We start from the raw sequence: 20,175 nt of genomic DNA, 5'->3' as shown, positions 1-20,175 counted from the left end.
GTCTCTGCACATGCGCTCGAACTCGCCTGCGATAGCACTGTGATTGGACGCACACGGAGGTATTGAGACATGGCCAGAGTGCAGCACTGGAACCTTTAGCGCAGTGCGAACGCCCTCCCCCGAGGCCGGGCCGACTCAGCAAAAACCCTGCGCCGACCCATCAATCTCGCTCCTGCGCGACAATCTCACGTTCACCATGATGTATGTCATGAGGCACCAAACCCAGTTAACTAAGCCATTACCAGCCAACGCCCATCCCACCCCGCCCACCCAAAGTCAGCCAGCACAACGGGCCAAGAACTGGGCAGCCACTTTTGAATTTTTTATAATAGGAAATTTCTCATATTTCTTATATTTCTATTTTTAATGTGGAATCCAAGCGCTATCAGACTTACTGTAACTTCAGCAACACGCAGACTGAAATGTCTATCAGTTCAATAAATCAATGTATATACTTCATGTTCTCAGTATGGGAGATACAGTTCAGGTCATTTGGTGATGTAGCCTTTTTAAGATGCTCTAGCCACGATTCCCCTCGGAAAGTTGGTCCTGTAGCTCTCCCTCGCCGCCCCAGACAGATGCGCGCTGTCGGCAGAGATCGGGCCGCTCGTTTAGCTTCGTTAATGAAGGACAGCAGACGGCGCTGTGCGGAAGCCGAGTGGAGCCTGTCCGTTGCTGACGCTAAAGCGGACCCGAGGTGACCACTGCCCCAATAAATCGCCCAGGAGGTAGCACTTTAAACTCTCTCATAACCTAAAGCGCAGCACGGACGGGAGCGGACACCTGGTCCCTTGGTAATTGACTCCGGGTATTGTTTTCACTTTTCGCACGACGTGACTTGCACTGGCTTCATTATATATGCACTCACATTTTCAAAGCGAGCTCTGGGAGCGGGACCTGGCCTGCTAACATAAACCAAATGACCAACCCCGTGATAAATGGTTCTATTAGCAAACCAGATTGTTAAACTCAGATAAAACGGAGCAGAGGGGAGAGGCGACCCATTCATTTTCTCCCTCTGCGCACATCGAGGGCTGAAAATTGTTTAGGTTTTTTTGTGTGTAAATAACATATTAAAAGTCTGCATTAGCCATGTCTTCTGATAGAGAGGAAATTGTTAGGAATAAATAACGTTAGACAGGGGTATAAAACAGAGGGCGTTTAATAGAAGGAAGTCGAGCTGCACTCTGAGGTGGGCATGACTTAGGTGACAACAACCCCGCGGCCCATTGTAAACCACACACTGACAATAAAGCCCCGTAACAGGGTTGTATATTAAATGTGCCTGCCTGCTGGCTCTGGGGAATGCGTGCCTGGGTTCAAGGACCCCGTCTCCAGGGCCCCGCTCCGCCGCATACTGCATATTCACTTATCAGCGTCTGGGAGCCGGAATAATAATACGGATTACTGTGATAAGTAATTGCCCTGTCGCGGCAGCGCGCTAGCGGACAGCTGAGGCTCTTTAGCGGCGAGGCGCGGGTGCTCCGGACTGAGACGCCATTGGGCAGGCTGTACCGGCTCCGCGGCGCCGACACCGGAGAGTTGACGGTTTATTTAGATTACAGCATAGTGGATCTTCCTCCCAGAGAGGGAAGCCATTGGGGTTAAGAAAAACAAGGGACATCTGAGGACTTCTAATGCCTGGCTACTCTTCGGAAATATGATGGAGGACTGCAACCTTGCACTTGATCTGTTTTTTTTTTTTTTTTTTTTGGCGAAAGATGCAGGATCAAGAAATCCAACTTCGTACACCGCAGTTTTTAAAAACTTACTCTACAATCTTCATGTCATTTCCTCCCTCGTTCTCTCAGCTCAGAACCTCCCGAGTTACAGTGCTCGGTGGCCAAGTATATCTTTCGCCCAACTAGCGCTTAAACACACAAACACCTGGTCCTCCTCTCCTCTCCTTGAGCAGCTGTAGGAATACACAGAACCCCGGGGAGCACGTGGAGCGGAGGGGAGCCAGCCACGCCGCCGCTGGGCTCCCTTTTTGCGCCGTTTCTTCAGTTCATTCAACAAGTTCTGCGGCACTATAAGGGAGGCTGAGCCCACACCTGTCCACTGCCCATACCAGAGACCCCCGACTCCGCTTAAACACCTGACCTCAGAAGCTGGGTCTGAACCGACGTCATTTAGCAGGGCCACTGAGACTCAGTGGGAAGGCCAGGTCATATTAGGATATCGGTTCTGGGAGTGATCAGATTTTAGTAACCATTAGCTAAGAGTGAAAACAAACTCTTTTGTAAACAAGACAGTCACTGTAAAAAGTAATGTATTGGTTAATATACTTCTATGAAATCTTGCAATCAAGCCTTTAATAAGTTAATATGATTGAGAGGCCAGTAAAGGAATCATTTTTTTGCCCAATATTATCCAAGATGTACTAATCATCATTACAAATAAATAGTGACACAAGTGAATTATGATTTTAAAATGGGCGTTTGAGCTCATGTAGGAACCTGTGAGTCATTTTTAATTTTTAGAAGTCTCAAGATATTTAGATGGATGATCATTCTAAAAGTGCTTCAGGTCTGACCATTTTATTTTTGACAATGACCATTTTTTTTAATGGCAGGCCAGCAAACTCCATCATTAAACTGTAAAAATGTGCACCCAGATACAACAGTTTTTCCATTGTTGGAAAAAAGTAGCCCCAGACTAAAATCTCTGTCCATCTCATGTCGTCCACTGCTCACGCTGCCATCTTGACTAATTTATAATTTTTTATACTCTGGAGGTAAGAACAAGGTCTTTCAGCCTCATTATACGTAGCTTTCAACACTCTCCTGCAGACATGTTTAAAACATCTCGCCATGCTCTCAGGCTCTCCACAACCTCGCGTGCCACACAGGAGGAGGTGCCCAGAAGCATGGTGTAGTTTCAAGTTGAAGTTACTGCTTGCCTTTGTCAAACATTGATATTTTCATCATGTGCTATGGATATTATCTAAAATATGTAACAAACATAGATTATGTAATTGGCATTGTTTTTCTGGACATGAATGACATTATATAATGGGTCAAACGCAGATTTAGATCCTTGGTTTGAAGTTCAAGAGAAGAATGGTGTACAAGTCAAAAAATTTCCAAAAGTCCATTTCTGTGAGCACATGCGGAAAACCCCCCCAAAAAACAACAGTTTGCCATGCCATGATCATTACACTGCTGTGTCTAAAAATACAACCTCATGTCCTTCCAGCATATAGAACATTGAACATTACATTACACAATCAACAATGTTTATAAGTGTTACCGTGTTGGGTAAACAATTATGTTTCCTCCATGTGGTCCAATTCAACTTGTTTCTTTAACCATTTTTAAATGTATTCTTAAAGCATTTTTGCCTTTATTATAGCAGGCCACCAAACCATTAATATGTAAAAGTGCCAAAACTACACAAGTAATATTTCCATTTCAAAGGAAGCCCTCGACTGGCATCTCTGTCGATCTCACAGGGGCACTGTCGTCCACTGCTCAGGCGGCCATTTTGACTAATTTATAGCGTTTATACTCTGGAGGTAAGAACAAGGTCTTTTGGCCTCATTATTCCTCGCTTTCATCACTCTCCTGCAGACATGTTTGAAACATGCCCCCCCCCCCCGATCTTTCTCCTTTTCCACCCTTTCCCCAACGCCTCTCCCCTGGGATGGTGCCCGTGTAACTTCAGACTCAATTTGAACGCAGTGCCCTCGCCGTGTTCCGCTGACGCCTGTTTGTGCGAGAAGTTTGCGGTGATGTCTTGGCCGCGTGCGGGTTACACTCCCAGCGGTAGTGACCAGGGAATGCTGGGAGCCGTGTTAGGATTCCTGTCAGGGCTTGACTGCGCTTCACCTTTGACTCTGAAGGGTGGGGGGGAGGGGATTAGCCAGTACCTCATGAGGGCACGATTACAGTGAAGTGTGTGAGTGTGAATTTTCTCTCCTTGGATTGGAGCTTTATCTCTGAGATGTATATTTCATGAACATATTTTGATGCGCGGGCCCTATCTGTTGACTTTGCCACTGATGTCGTGTGAAGACTTGCCTGGGTATAATGTAGAGAATGCTGCTGTGCTCTGCTGGGGTCACGCACAAGGGCACGCGAGGACACCCCTGATCAAATGTACCGTCTGACCGGTCTTTAACTTTTGTACAGCACACAACACGTCGCGGCGATGAAAGTAAAACAGAGCCAGACGGAGCAAAACACCAGTAAAAAGAAAGTTTACTGCATGGAAGCATGGAAGTTCCTGAAGTCTGAGAGGGAGAAAGCGAGAGAGAGACGGGAGAGACAGAGGGAGAGACGGAAGAGAGAGAGAGAGGGAGCGATAGCCGTACCTCTGGTCAGGAGCGTCGGCGAGGGCTTTTTGGGCAGGTCGCTGAAGCCACTGCCATCCAGGCTGGTGGTTTTACAGTCCTTCTTCTCGGCAGCGCCTGTCTCCATTCTGGCCGATTCTGTGTGGGACAAGCAAAGAAATATGGAGAAAGATGAAGGTCAGTCAGGAAGAACCTTCTAGAAACATCTTGAGCTAGTGTGAACTGAGAAAGCAGAATGCTGGGCACTCTGGCATCTAAGCTGAACCTGTAGCTATAATTCTGTGTAAAGTGATACAAGACCTACATTATAGGCATTTCTACAAAAATAACATTAATGTGTAGTTATTGTACTGAATGCCATGAATACAACGTCTGCTCTGGACAAGAGCATCTGCTAAATGCCATGATGTAAAAGAGTACACCGTCCGTCTCTAGGTAATGGGGATGCCACTGCACGTGTTGCCCAAAAGAGGGCGCTGTGTGCAAGATTTCTCAGACGAGCAGCCTTCTAAACCGATTCTGCCACTGCGCTTCTCTCTTTTACTGTGTGAAGACACGCCAGTCATACTGTGCACGCTGGTCAACCAAAGTTCCTGCGCCACTGGAAATAAGCAGAACCACATCAGTTATTAAAATCTATAAGACCTTGTGCCACATAGTATGTAGATTTGATACCATTTCTCTTACTGACCTTACTGATCTTAATGGCTGTAAAAATTCAGGCACGTAATGTGTATATGTATGTAATGTATGTATGCATGTATATATGTGTATACATGTATGTACACATAAAAAAAATGTACGAAAATGGACTGTGTCAAGAATACATGCACACACACACACACACACACACACACACACACACACACACACACACACACACACACACACACACACACACATTTAATGGCTGATGAAGGACCTCTGTCCAAAACATTCTGTTTCTCTGGAAACTCTGTGTACTTTACTACAATTTTAAATCTCTCTTTCTCTCGCTCTCTCTTTCTCTCTCTCTCTCTCTCTCTCTCTCTCTCTCTCTCTCGCTCTCTCTCTCTCTCTCATATATATATATATTTTGGTGGAGAATTCTTCTATCTCTTCAAGATACACACACACACACACACACACACACACACACACACACACACACACACACACACACACACACATATGTATGTGTGTGTGTGTGTGTGTGTGTGTGTGCGCGTGTGTATGTATCTTGAAGCGGTAGAAGAATTCTCCACCTCAAGACCTCAAGCTCAAGTCATACAGGCCACAGAGACCAAATGGCACGCGAGCACTGCCGCTCCATGCTGTAGGACTCTCACCTTGTCCTGGCGGCCACATCTACGATGGCTTTATTCATTTACTCACTCAGCCATCTCAAACCCCCCCCCCCCCCACTCAAGGTAAGCCGATTAAGGGGACGATGTGCGACTCAATGGCATCTGTTTCACTTTTTGCTCGGCCAAGACTGCTGCTCACGCTCCCCCATCGCTGGCACCCTCGGCCCTGCCATGGCCTTCGGAGACGGAGCGTCTCAGCTCCGTGCACCTCGTTCCACTCTGTAACGGCTACGGACCCGGCGGTGGCCTCCCGAACAGCGTGGAACAAAGAGGGGCTCGCGGCCAGCTCAGTCCTACACAGCAACACACTTGTCAGATCCAGAGATGTGTTTATGGGACCCCGTTGTCACTTTGATCGTTTTTCATGCATTACAATAACATTATCACTCCTTATAATCTCCCTTGTGAGGTTCTTGACTCCAACTGTTGGCAGGCCTTCAAGATGACGCCGCTCTCGAGCTGTCATTTAACCGACAATTACATCATATCTAATGAACGGAACAATATGTACTGCAGAATGCAACCGCAGTGGAAAATAAAAAAGGAGTTTCGAATCCACGGTCAGAAAGTGCTCAGCTGAAACTGATGATCGGATATGAATACTGCAGACATTCTTCCACAAACAATATGTTATGTCCTGCTGGATGATTCACATCAGCCAATAGATGCCCACCATCTAACGCTTCCCAAATCAAACAGGATTCTGTCCCCTCGCTAACCCCTGTCCCAGCCTACGCCCACAAAGCTGGAGACCGCATGGGGTCATCCCGGGTCCACCCCAGTGCCACAGGAGGGCGCACGACATTGGCTAATACAGGTGTCAAAGAGCAAACAGACAGATGGCAATGAGAGCAGAGGTGGCAAGAGGCAATCTTTTTGTCATTTTCCATCAACGGTTAGACGCCAGGGGCTCGGGAGGAAGACTGGGAGGATGAAGAGGCAGGAGGCAGGACAAAGAAGGGCTAATCCCTGATCAGAACCGTGCAACTCACTTGGTGATGCCCGTCAGAGGTCAGATGAATGCTCTGCAGGGATCTGTCCACGAAAGCTGCTACCGTGGACATGGAAACTTAAAACGAACAGATTTGGGGTTAGGCTGTGTCACGGAACTAAATGTAATTCTGAATACGATCACATGTTGGAATGACATGTGATGAGACATTCCAAAAATCTTTTTGTATGAAAGTGGTTACCGACGTGACGAAAGTGTGCTCCAAAACAAAAAACCGTGTCGATGTTTTAGTCCGCATTCATCCCGATGATTACGCAGGCTTTTGCTGAGGGTGTTCTTTATGCGAAAAACCTCACCAAGAAATCTAATAGAAGTGGAGTCAGACATTGTGCTATTCAAATCTACAACAACACCTGATATGCAACAGACCATGAAAATATGCCTGATTCAACCCCTGACACAAGACATGAAAAAACGTTTTGTGCGAATATATTTTCACTCGATCGCTTAAATGGTCAAAGAGCATAATGCACACAAAGAGTGAGGAATGTAAGGCTCGGATTCAAACAGCAATCTATAACCACCTCCTATTCTCACCCCAACTGCAGTTCACACAGGCCATTCAGCGTAATATGGCCTGAGGCACCCAAATCGTGGCTCTATTTTTTCAGGCCCTTGAATACGTGAAAGAGGCGTGAAAGGGCCTGACGGACAGGCCTGTGTGCTCTTTGGATCATCGGCGGCGGCTGAGGCGGCTGGCTCCCTTTGAAGACGCTTAACAGGTGCAGGGGGGGGTGTTCTCCTCCGTCGGTTGGGTGTTGTGAAGACGGATGTGCCTCGCGAGTATCGTGCCCACGTCCTGCCCCCCACCCCCCCCGGAATGGAGCTCTCATTAGTCGCACACAGTCACGCTGAAGACCCCGGATTGCTAATTATGCTCGGTGAAATAACAGCTGTCATTCACGTCGCATAACAAGCGCGCCCGCATTGGGTCACTGATCAGTGCGCTCAAACGCTGCCCGAACGCCCCACCATGAGTGCCGCTACGGGTTTCAGCGTGGTGGGCATTACGCCGGAGCACAAGTGATTTCTCATTCCATTCGAGGTGGTGTCATGCTGAACCAGTGAATAGCACACAGGTGTAAAATCCTCGTATGGCTCCAACAAAAGGAAAGGAACCAGCTACTCGGTTTTAGCCGAGCTCAAACGATTGCCAGCGTATCTTAAAAAAAGAGCCCGGTGAGCAGCAAGGGTCCGTACACAGCAGTTAACCCCGGCCCTCCTTTGTCAACTACCACTGGCTTTAGTGTACACACGCAAATGGCCATTCAGCTGGGTATGATAACTAACAATAGAAGGTCTTAGAGGAAGGTAATTGAGGAGAACAACAACTTTTGAACTTAAATCTCTTCCATTCAAGGCCCCATTGTGTTGAAATCAATGACATGTTTGTTTTAACACCTCATTCTCTCTGCATAGGTTTACTACTTATGTTCACCCCCCCCCCCCCCCGCCCGCTCCAAGAAGGCTTTAGCGCCCCCCCCCAAAGAAGAAGCTATAAATGAACACTGAGTAGAATGCAAACAGAAATCGAAGAGGCAACTCAATTAAAGGCTCTAAATAGCACTGAGAATCTCTCTTTCTCCTTCCACTGTTGAGATGTTGTACAGGTGGGACCCCCAGCACGCAGCCAGGGCGGAAATAAAAATGTTGGATGAGGAAAGCTGACTTAGAAGGCTCGGAGATTAGTGGTAAACACCACGAAATGGGTCAGCGCGCAAGCGGCCTCCCCGGAGTGCACGTCCGGTCAGGAGGGCACAGCGATGGACACTCTGCTAACATGTCTCCTTGCTGCAGCCCTGTGGGGTTAGCAGTGTTTCATTCTCAGGTAGACAGTTGTAGCATTATGGAGATAACCCACCCCGCCGAGACTGAGAGTGGAGCCCCTCGTGAAGTTCGGCCCATTTCCTGTGTGAAAACGCTGTCCATTATTTCCTGACAAAAGCCAGCTGTTAGTTGTGAAGCACTGCGAGATACAAGGGGAGTTCATGCCATTACACTGATATCCTTTAGCCTTATTAAGAACATTATCAAAATAATGATATTTGAATATTTTGATTATTTACACTGTTTGATTGTTTACACTGTTTAAATATTAACTTGGCAGCATATGGTCTGTTTAACATTGGTAAAAGTAAGTCCCATATATGAACCAGTGGTAATGGGTTTGCCTGTTAGATCAAGACGATCTAGATCCAGCAATAGCCAGACAGCAAACTGGAGAGAATCCACATACTACACAGATCATGTGGGTCCTGTTATTTTACTTTGAGTTTTGCAGGGGTTCAGTGGCGATGCCTTGGATTAGCTTTCATTCTGTTTGAACAGAGCATGGCAAGAAAAGGGAACTCCAAGAGTACAAATTTGGAAAATTTAACTTAGCAACCCATGAGCTAGGCTGAGTTTCAAAACATTATTCATGCTCAAGCCCAAAGAGATATGCAAGAGAAGCCATGCACAAATGTTCATTATGGTTGCATACTTTATGAGCAGGTAGTTGTGATCATTCAAAACATGTCACATATGTTTAATGTGCAATGAAAATAGCCTTGTGCTGTACAGTTCAAAATTAGCATCTTTTGCTGAAAGGGAGTGCACAGGGAGCCCGATTCCTTAAATCCGACCCGTCCGGGGTAACAAGGGGAGAGGGGGTGGGAAAGAAGCGCGCGCCACGTCTGCTGAAACGAATGGCTGTGTATTCCAGGTGCACTGAGCTTTCCGGAGAGCCGTTTGGCTCATCACGCAGGATTACTTACAGCAACCCGCAACCCATCACGCTGAGTAATTACGGAGCAGCGCTGCCGGCCAAACAAATGGCTCTGACAGAACGCTGAAAGGTCACACAGTGAAGTCCTGGAGAACACACTGAGTCCTCTCCCTCTCCCTGCCTCTTGGCCCGCGTCTGGTGTGATCATTCAGACAGCACTGTTGACTCGGAGCAAAGCTCTCTGTTTTGGTGCATAAGTAGGGTTAATGATATTTACATATGTACTGGATGGGGGAAAAAAAAACTTCAACTTTAGCATGACAGCACAAGTGTTACATTAATCAATACAGCTATGAATACCTTTCTAATCCTGTTTTGAAGACTCTCGGGTAATAGGGACTGTTGTCAAGCTGAATGCCTCCAAAGATGTGCATGTCAGACTAATGAAAGAAGCTTGAAATCTATTTCTTGTCATTGAATTATTATAGTCCTAGCCGAATAGAAGGAAATGACTCTAAAACATGACAGGCATTTGCACTTGTCAAGCACCCAGAGCATTTTCTTCTTGTGTCTCTTACAGAAAGGGCCAGAGTCTATCAAGACATTAACCCCACTAAATTCCGGGCAAACAGTTCTCCTAATATGATGACACTAAATTTGAGGAGTGAATCCTGGACATGAAGACATCTTCATGACATACAAAGATTTACAAGGTGACTGGGGGTGGGGGGTGGGGGGTGGCCATTCTGGCTCTTGTGTGGATCGCTGAGCCAAAAGGACGCCAGTGGATTCATGTAGGCCCCCTTGGCGAGAGAATGCGGGGGGGGGGGGGGGGGCAGTCATACGGACCTGGCTCTAAAGGAGGAGTGGGGGTTGGGGCAGGAGCGAGGCCCCGTGGCTGGGATCACACCCCCTGCTGGTAAGTGCAATATCCTGTTGGCGATCTCCTTGGCTTTAGCCAATGTCAAACAGATGTTGCGACTATAGCCCTTGCTAAACTTCAGGGGGAGAATCCCTTATGGGAGGATCCGTGCTGTCTCAAGGAATCAGCCTCTAGAATGATCACCGCTCAAATGCGCCAAACGCGGCTCTTTCACGAGGTTACATGGCGTGGACCCTCTGCTGAAAACTTGTGCGTTGTCTGGGCCTCCAGGCACGGCTTTAAAGGCAAGCCCTTTGGGGAACTTTCTATTGCTTTAACTGCTGTGCCCCTGCAATGGATGCTTTCTTTAGACGGTCACCTTTGATCCAGCGACCAAATGGTGCTGTTAAGAGACACTTGTGGTTTAACAGCCAGGCAGTGCTGTAAACGTCCTCCCGGGTCTGTGTTCGAGGACTGAAGAGGCCAGTCAACTGCTTAACCACACACTAGACTCCACTTTTAAGAGGTTGCTGTCAGCTCAAGATGGTCCATTGTGCAGCTCTCTGAAAGGCATTTTAAGAGATACCAGATTGGGAGCAAACCTCCTAATCAGACGTTGTCTCATCCGCACATGGAAAGCTGGCAATCAAGCATAGCTTTTCTTACTTTTTGCCTTCTCTGTTTTCTGAATGCTGACTCAAGGCTTTTGCTACACACTGGAGGTAACAGTTCAATTACTGTGGGATCCATGTCAGCGTCAGAGGTCTGCTGTGTTAGGCTAGACTCAACCTTCTGCATATGCTGTAATCTCTGGGCCACACCTCCGTACAAACAGTTGTCTGGCTGCTGTATTACAAACTCTGTACTACAAAGTAGATGAAAACACAAAGCCATTCCTCCCTCCTGCATTCTGCTGCTGAAATTCTTCTTGTACACCCCTGGGACCAGGCGTTTACTGGAGCAAAATGTCAGTATGATTTATCCAGCCACCTGCTTCAGGCTTGACCTTACCTTAAACTTAGCATGCATAACTGTAACATGGCTACCCAGCTGAATTCACTTAAAAACTACCACAGCCGGACACAGACAAGATAATGGCCCAGGAGAGGATTTTGCAGGCCACTGTATTAATTCAAAGTTCCAAGTGTTCGGAAGATGAAGAACACAAGCATGGCTGCCCGATAGCCATCCCTTTCTCAGGGATAGAGAGACCCAGATCCCTCGGCTGGGCCCCGACCCCACGCCTGATTGTCAGGAGTGCATTTGAATGCAGTCGGCTAACGCACGGAGCTGTTATTCAAGGCATCACATGTACGCCTCGTCCTCTAGTCTGCCGGTTAGGAGTCTGTGGCTTGGCTGTTCTTCAGAATCTCTCGGCTCTGCCTTACGAAGCTAATGAAGAACACGCCCTGCGAAGAACTGCCCCACTCCGCTGCCCAGAAAAATAAGTCATCGAGGACCATGCAGCCCCAGCAGAGACTCCTCTTCAACAGCAGCTCAGTCTTGGTAATGTAAACACACAGCTCCCGCTGCGATGCCGTATCCCGAGCTGCTTCGCGCGGTGCCAGACAGCCCATCCCTCGATCTCTCGTGAGTCATCCGGGGTGCGGCGGGGGTTGGGGGAGGTGCAGGGGGTGAACGCTGCAACCGGTGAATGTTTGTACTAGTCTATCTGCGGGGAAAGTGATGAAGATACGTTTGCATTGCTGTGTACAGGCCCATGGCTTGCCGCTGTCAGAAGTTCTTTAAGGGTTGGAAGAGGATCATCTGGTTACACCATCCCTCCAGGAATTAATTAAGTCCCGAATCAAAGCATGCCAAGAGGTGCTATGGATACCCATCACATTTCAGTGCAAAGCGAGTTTCTGTTGCCCCTGGTGGCATGCAGATCCTTTGATTTTGATGCGTCTCTTGGTGCATGATGCCCTTTCATGAGACAGGGCCTCTCTGATTTCATTCAGTGTAATTAGACGGTGCTTGATGCCTTATTGTCTCTGCTCGATGAGGGCCTCTCCTCATGTCTGGGTTCATGCTCTTGCTTGGTGCCTGGGGCTGACTGTTCATTTAAATCTCACTCTGCTGCTGAATTAGGGGTAAGAGGATGGTTAAGACCAACTGGGAATGACAAAAGCAGAGATAAACACTCTGTACACCTACAAGGTCTTTCTAATGCAGTGGCTTGTAAGTTTACACTGAGGTGCTGAACATTCACTAAAATAAATATTAATACATTTTAATCAATCTAGGCTTTCATCTTAAGGAAGGAAATAATCCTTTTTAGAATGTAAATAATTTTAACTGGCCAGTTGGCGGTCGTAGCTCAGTGGTTAAGGTACTTCACTAAGAATCTGAAGTTTGCCAATTCGAGCACTGTGAGGTTGCCACTGTTGGGCTTCTGAGCAATACCCTTAACGCTCAATTGCTCAAATTGGATTCAGTCATAATTGCAAGTTGCTATGAATAAAAGTGTCAGCTAAATGTAAATATTATTTTGGAAATAAGTATCACAAGGCTGACACATCTAAACTAATATGTGTTTTGCTGACACATGAATCCACCAGATATCCACATAAGCCTCTGACTGGTTGCGTGAAAAGGAGCCTTAGATTGAGTCTGTGTGAAGCCCAGACAGTTACGCGATTTACATGATGCTGAAAAATATTTAGTTCCACAGGGTCCAAAGTTCATGCCAAAGTTTCTCCTCCAAACATGAGAAGAACAAATTTCACAACCATCTTTTCGTAACACGCCCTTCGCCCTTGGTCAGTAAAAAGCTTGGCTTTTTTTCTGGGAGCTCTGCATGTAAAGCTGCTAACTTTAACATCTTTAACATCCTTTCAAAATGTACTACACATTCTGGCCTGCAGAAACATATTCCTGGAATGCAGACTCATAACATGTTCAAAAGTCATCGTTAATAACAAAACTGACATCTTTTCCCTTACTTTTAGGTTCTGATGTGTGTTCACAGTGTATCATTCCATTCCATTTCCTGTTTTAACCCAAGGTGTAATATTTCCTAATCAACCGCTTTTCCTAACGCAAACATGTGCCTTGACACACACGGGTACTGCGACGCCCTGATCTTACACGATATCCAGTGTCCCATATGGGCTTAATCTACTTCTCTCTGATGAGCAGTCCCACACTGTCCCATGTGGTCACAAGCCAGGAATCCTGAGGGTTGTAGTGAGCAGTGTACCCCTCCCACCAAGGCCAGCCGATGGAGAGGGGATCCAGAGAGACTAGAAAAGATGCTGACCACAGAAATTGCCTGGGGACAAATTGCTCTCAACTGGCAGCTAGATTTCTCAGGGCAGACAAGAAAACAAAAATATTAGTGTTCCGCTGGTTCGCTAGTTTATGGAGGCAATTACACATTTGCCCTTTGGGGAAACATATATAATACTGATGTCTTTCTGTTAAAAAGGGGAGAAAGGTATCTACCATAAATAAGTGTTAATTCTGATGAGCGCATTACAGTTCCATGGCAGAATAAAATCAGTCAATATTCAGTTTGTGAACAATGTAAACTATTATTCACCCTTACATCAGTCTTTGTAGGTAATTAAGCCAATATGGCAGGAGAAACAATGAAACCTGAGATGTTTCTGCATCCCATTTGTCCAAAATCAGCTTGGTATAACATAACATAGATTCCCAGGGGTCAGTGCTTCCATTGAGACACCACAATGGAATGACTTCTCCAGGGGTCGAATCCCCTCAGATTCCTGCACATATTGGGAGGACTGCCTTCATATACTCCAGTGAGAAAGGCCATTGTGCTTGTGGTCTTAGTAGAAAAAGTGGAGAGAAAGAGAGTGAGAGAGAGAGAGAGAGAGAGAGAGAGAGAGAGAGAGAAAGAGATGGTCCCCTGCAGACCAGTACTGAAGGCTCTATCACTTACAAATATTTGGAAGAGGAGACTAGAAAGGAGAACGGGGAGAGTAGTCAAAAAATCAGTTTAATAAGTGTTATTACTTTTACATGCGTGTTAAGAGATTAACCAATGGTTAAATACTCTATTAAGGTACACAGATACATATGGGAAAGATTTAAAAAATGACCATTATTATTATTATTATTATTATTATTATTAACTGGACTATAAAAAAAAACTTTCCTTACTACACACACACACACACACACACACACACACACACACACACACACATTTTGCATATAACCCTTTTCTCTTTTTATAGAGCTTTTTATCTCTTTTGTGCTTGGCACCTCTGACATCTTAAAAAAACACTCTTATTATCAAGGGGAACCTGACTTTATAGCTTCTGATACCAAGCAACAAGAATGGATTAGATGGCAGAGTGCTGAGGTGTGTTAACGAAGGGAGCGTCTTTCTTGTTTTAACTTCTCATTCGTCTCTGCGGGGAGTTTTACGCACATTTCATCGTCTACCCCAACCGCTCGACTTCCTCCATGCCGTGCTCCGCTATCGCCGTGATTCTCTCGATGTTTTAAGAGACAGTTCTCCTCCTTTCGCGGCGTTTGGTTCATTAAATTCGCCACCAATGGGCGCAGAAGAAAAGAGCCGATCACTGAAGGGTTGACTGAGAACGGGACGTGTGAAAATGGCAGGCTAAAGGCTCCGGGTGAGATGAAAGGGGCATGCCTGTCATGCGATTTGGAGGCCGATGACCGCAAGCTCCACCGGGCCTGAATAATCTGAATGGTCCGTCGTTCTTTTACATCCTTTCAGCCTCTTCAGCCTGACTGCTGGAACTCTTCATAGCGGACAATAGCAAATGCACTAAAACTTTTTTCTTATGCTAATGCATGTGGCCGGGTCCTCGCATTAAAAAAAAAATCACTCCCACCAACTCCTTTCGCCTCTTCCTCTAGGATTTAAATGGGCCAATTAGAGGTTTTTCCTGCTTTTTCTGCTTGTTCTGCCTCCTTGTCAGCTAAGTTTCTGAGCACACAACTCTTTCGTTCTCTTCCAATGAATTGCCCAGTTTTATTTTCTCTTTTTCATCGTGCGATATATAGAAAGATAACACAAAAGCCGTATGTACAAGTGCCATAAACAAAACATGAGCCTGATTACTCATATTTATTCCACGCATTTCCGCATAAACCTACAGTAAACGGAAGAAAAGCCACTAAGACTGCGACGGTGTTTCAGCTTGGAGAGCAAACACCGGGCCTTTCAACTTTCAACAGCCTGAGCGCCTCAGAAAACTAGAGATCACGCCAGTTGACACTCCTCTATTGACTATTAACAAACTAAATATGCATACAAATATGCATACATTTATATTAATAAAAATGCACTCAAAGTTAATAACTAGGAAGCTTGTGTATTAAAGTTGATCTTTTTGTGTATTTTGTAATCCTAATTATTCATAACTAGTCCATAAAGTCCTAATAAAGCATGCTTTTTAATATATTCAAATTAAAACTGAAAGTTGATTTAAAAGTGAAACTGTCCCGTTGACAATCATTATGCCTGTTCTCAAATCTGTAATCAAACACACATTAGATAACAGCCTATCATTAATCTTCTTCTAAAATCTAATCCGCAGATATATCTTCCTAGCCAAAATGCATCGCATAAATATTACGAATCCGTCTTAAATCCCCTGTATTTGAGCCCTTTAATGGGATTGGCGCCTTACGACTTTCTGATCAGATCTAGCCCCATATGGATCAAGTTGCAGGCAAAATGTTTGAAATTCCAACGTGAAGTCAGTTGAAAGTGCAAACAAGAGTTTAAAACCAGCTCATATCCTCATAAGTTTATCGACTTATCTCAGCCTATTTTACATTCTCTATTTCGTTTTAGCCCAGTAGTAACAATGTAATACAAATGGGTCAATAAATGAAGTTGTTGTTTTTTTTAATTTGCGAGACAAATTCGATCGCTGATTAGCTTGCATGAACAGTTCAAGTGCAAAGGGATAAGAAAGAAAGAAAGAAAGAAAGAAAGAAAGAAAGAAAGAAAGAAAGAAAGAAAGAAAGGAAAAGTGCCCGGTGGTAGCCTAATACCGTTGTGGTAACACGCAGCGGAAACATCTTAATCGTGATATATAGCCAATACACTTACGTCTGCGACAACGGTAGTCCTGTCGTGACCCGAGGTCTCCTGATTCAGCGTGTCTTCCAAGACGATTCGAATATTTTTCAAAGGAAACTTTTTCGGTCCAGAAATGACAAGACGCACATCCTTTCGAGCATGACACGACAATCCATCTAAACGCAGCCTACAAAACTCCGCAAAACTCTGGACAGAACGCTAGTTAGGCATTCCGTCGCTCCGTCGCTCACAAATCATTCAGAAAGTTCGCGCAAAGTTTGCGAGCCTGCTCAACTTTTTTGATCCATCGCTTTATATATCATTGAATCGACTTTTCGAACAACTCGGCTTTCGCCAACGAAAACATTTGTTTGGTGTTATAGTCACGAACAGAAGAATAAAAACCCATGCAGAGTTTCGACTGACGCTCGTACGGTAGACGTTCAGCTTTGAGATTCCCTGGCTGATCTGTTTTCAATCCGAGCCCCCTCCCTACCTCCCCCCACTTTGGCTTCTCGCTCCCTTCACTTCCCCAGTGAGTTCAACCATTTGCTACTCCAGATGGGCCGGGCTAGAGAACCCGACTGCGCGACACACAGAAAAGTTTGAAGTTTCATTGCGGGTTCAGTCGCTTTTGTATCGAAGCCTCATTTAGAATACAAATAATGTAGGTGCGTTGGTATATAACGCCAGGTCGGATCTATTTTTTATTTTTTTTGCATTCGTGGTTTTCCGTTATGTAGCTAAGCATCACTTCTGGAAATAGCATTTTCTGATATAGCATTATATGTAATAGGATAGCCTGCCAGCGGGCCATGCCCTACAGCCTGTATCATTAGTTCGTACGCATTTAGTCATTAAATGATATGAAACCTTTATGTTTTATGGACGCGGCTTGTCTGGTTTGAGTAGAAAGTTTAAATGCTAATGTGCGTTTTCCCCAAACTTGTAAAAAAAAAAAAGGTCCAGAAAAGTTTGACGTATTCTATCTCATGCATTTGGTTGTGTATATACAAAAACATCCAAGATCATATGAAAGCTAATATAAGACAAGTCACATTTCATCTGGTAGTCGAATCAGTAAGGCTCGGCAATATTTTTTACATTTTGGGTGAAAAATTACATTATAAAATTTGACAAAACTCAATGACAGTATACTGAGATGAATGTAAAGTTACTTCTGGGATCAGGGACGTGGGATAACGGATAACGTGACAGTTTTGCAGCTCTGGGGATATGCAACTGCCTGCATTCACGGGGCTTTTATCCGCGTGGTATAGATTTATCTGAAAATCGTCGCAATGTAATTTCTGGTGTCAGTATCATTATTTTTAAATTATGACAAATTTCCAGAAATCAAAAATTGATTAACACGAAAGGGCGCGTGTTGACAGCACACAATACGGACAATATAGAAAACTTTTCCGAAGTGGAGTCAGGACTCATACTCTTAAAAAGATTTATGTACGATTTTGTAATCAGGCATCATAACACTGAACAAAATGTAAAGGGAAATCAAGCTTGCTCAAACATTGAAAAATAGTTCGTCCCTTATTGACATCAGCGATGGAGAGTAGAATGTTACAGTAAAGGGCTGTGCAGGTACATGGTCCCAGTCTGGGCAAAATCAGGTGCTCCTCTGGATCAGTGTAACGGTGAAAGTTACTTTTAGGATGCTATGACAAACTATGTCACCATTCGCATCACGAGAAACTGTGATTTGCAGCTGTCAAGCAGAAGGTGAAAATGCCAGTGTAGCTTTAAGTCGGAGAAGCGGCACAATATTCAAATGATGATGATGATGATGATAATAATAATAATAATAAGTATTATTATTATTATTGTTATTAATAATAATTTTAGAGTATGATTTTCCTTGTAGGAATCTGCGAACAGTTCGGGATTGCGTGTATGTTTAGTTCATTCTGAGAAGTTATGCAAAAATATAAAAACATTTTTTTTCCCAGATGGGCCTATATTAAAAAGATAGCTTGGGTCATTGAAATCCACTAAAATACTAAAATCAGAATCTTGTCAAGAAGCAGAATAATTAAAATGTATTCTATTTCAAAACATGATGTGAGAAAGGTTGTTATATTTACAATCTAAAATAAAAAAAAACCAATATGAATATTCAAGAGTAGATGATTACACTATTTATTCGTTCTATAATTATTACAAATGGTCTTATTGCACTGCTTTTTTTTCCCCAGAAAGTTGCATGTTTAAATAATGAGATCTGACTGAAACCCAGACTCAAGCAGCTCTAGTGCCAGTTTCCAATGCCAGACAGCACCATCTAGGTGATGAAGACCAACTTGCAGTCCAGGCTAAACCTAAATTAAAAAAGCAATTTTGGAAGGGAACTGACTTGTAGGTGTATTTTATGTTAATTATTGGGTAAATTTATTGATGTTGTTCTGGGGATATGCAACTCTGCACTTTAAAAAAAAAGATTATACCATGTAGATGACCCTTTCACATATAATCTTTCAATATCAACGAGAACCACCAAATGCTGTATGTTTCATCTACACTGTTTATTAAAAGAAAAGTCAAGGAAACCACAGCTTTATTTATTTCCTAGAGTGTTGGCTGTTTTGGTGTTTTGTGCTTAAATACTGCAAACAAACAGTGCTGAATTAGCACTTGCAGTGTTGAATTTATTCTGTATTATTAATCTCTGTCCATCTGAATGCAGGACATTTTTGTTGGTCTGGATAGACTTTTTTTTATCAGACATGGGTGAATTACCCCTCTGCCATTCTGAAATCCTTGATTAAACCATTAAAAATCATGTGTGTGTGTGTGTGTGTGTGTGTGTGTGTGTGTGTGTGTGTGTGTGTGTGTGTGTGTGTGTGTGCGACAATCACATATCCAGTGTTCTGATGGTCAAGAGTGCAGGTTAAGTGTCATGTTGAATATCTCCCTTTGCCATGTACTGTCAGACATTATACCTTAACCCTTTCTCTTGTGGGTTTCCAATCTTTTTTGTGTATGTATCAGTCTATCTACTCCTTCTAACCCAATACTTTGCTCTACACCTTTTCCCACATAGCACAACTGATAACTGATAGAGAAGATATTATTATCATTTTATTATATGTAAATCAGACTAACACTACCAACCTATAGTAGACCTCATCATTTTTCCAGAACCGCTATCTATGGAAGCAATCACCAAAATCTCACAAAATAAGAACTCTGCAAGTCTCAATGTGATAACAATGTTCTAACATTTCAGGACATGAAGAGACAGAATCAATACAATGAATTGAGGGTGTAACTATAAATAGAGTATAACAAGAGTATAACTGAGAATCAAAAGAATAGGAAGGAATTAGAGGAATTAAAAAAGCATTTTACCATCAACAGACAGGGCATACCAAACACACGGCGTATATGCCATGACATTGTCACTCTTGCTGTAGCTGTTTCTAGCTGTTCTAATTTATTTATCAGAACTGATACAAAATATATGTTTTTATATAATAAAAGTTATTAAAGCTTCGTGGAACATCAAAATGTCCGTAAGGATGGGGTGGTTTCCTACATATAACAAAAATGTGCTGTTTGTCCTTAGCGATGGCTCCCCCTAGTGTTCAAGATTGTGTGGTGCCAGCGCTCTCTTTCTTTTGGACATTTTCTGTGATTCTAAAATTCTCAGATGCTTTAGTGTGGTTTTGTGCTTATAAGTCCAGCAAAAAGTCTTTAGTGAATTTATTGCAATACTGTGAACCATTAAGAAGAGAGACTATTTAGTTCTATTTGCTTTGTTCCCAACCCCACATTTTATCTCTGTGATGAGTGCCTGACTCTCTTCCAGGAAATTTTTTGCTCCTTTCTGGAGATTTTAGAGTGGAGCCTGATCTGCATGTCTTGTTTTCTGTGTGTCTTGGAATGTCTGAGATACACTTTCA

At 44.1% G+C, this 20,175-nt stretch overlaps 1 protein-coding gene across 2 annotated transcripts in view; it reads right to left on the bottom strand.

The window, feature by feature from the left end:
* gli2b (GLI family zinc finger 2b) overlaps nt 1-16,733 on the bottom strand; it is a 60,094-nt gene extending 43,361 nt beyond the window's left edge. For both annotated transcript variants that reach the window (XR_004776850.2, XM_027012992.3), the window contains exons 1-2: nt 16,286-16,733; nt 4,316-4,432 (exon numbers count right to left, since the gene is read on the bottom strand). Coding sequence is in view for 1 of the 2 variants with exons in the window: in XM_027012992.3 (XP_026868793.2) it covers nt 4,316-4,421 (106 nt within the window). In the remaining variant the exon portion in view is untranslated. The remainder of the gene's footprint in view (nt 1-4,315; nt 4,433-16,285) is intronic.
* Between the last annotated feature and the right edge of the window lie 3,442 nt (nt 16,734-20,175).

Source organism: Electrophorus electricus, chromosome 3 (assembly GCF_041902795.1).
Source record: "Electrophorus electricus isolate QZ-2024a chromosome 3, ASM4190279v1, whole genome shotgun sequence".
NCBI classification, from domain to species: domain Eukaryota; kingdom Metazoa; phylum Chordata; class Actinopteri; order Gymnotiformes; family Gymnotidae; genus Electrophorus; species Electrophorus electricus.
The sequence above is the reverse complement of the archived record's forward strand: the minus strand, read 5'-3'. Positions and strand labels throughout refer to the sequence as shown.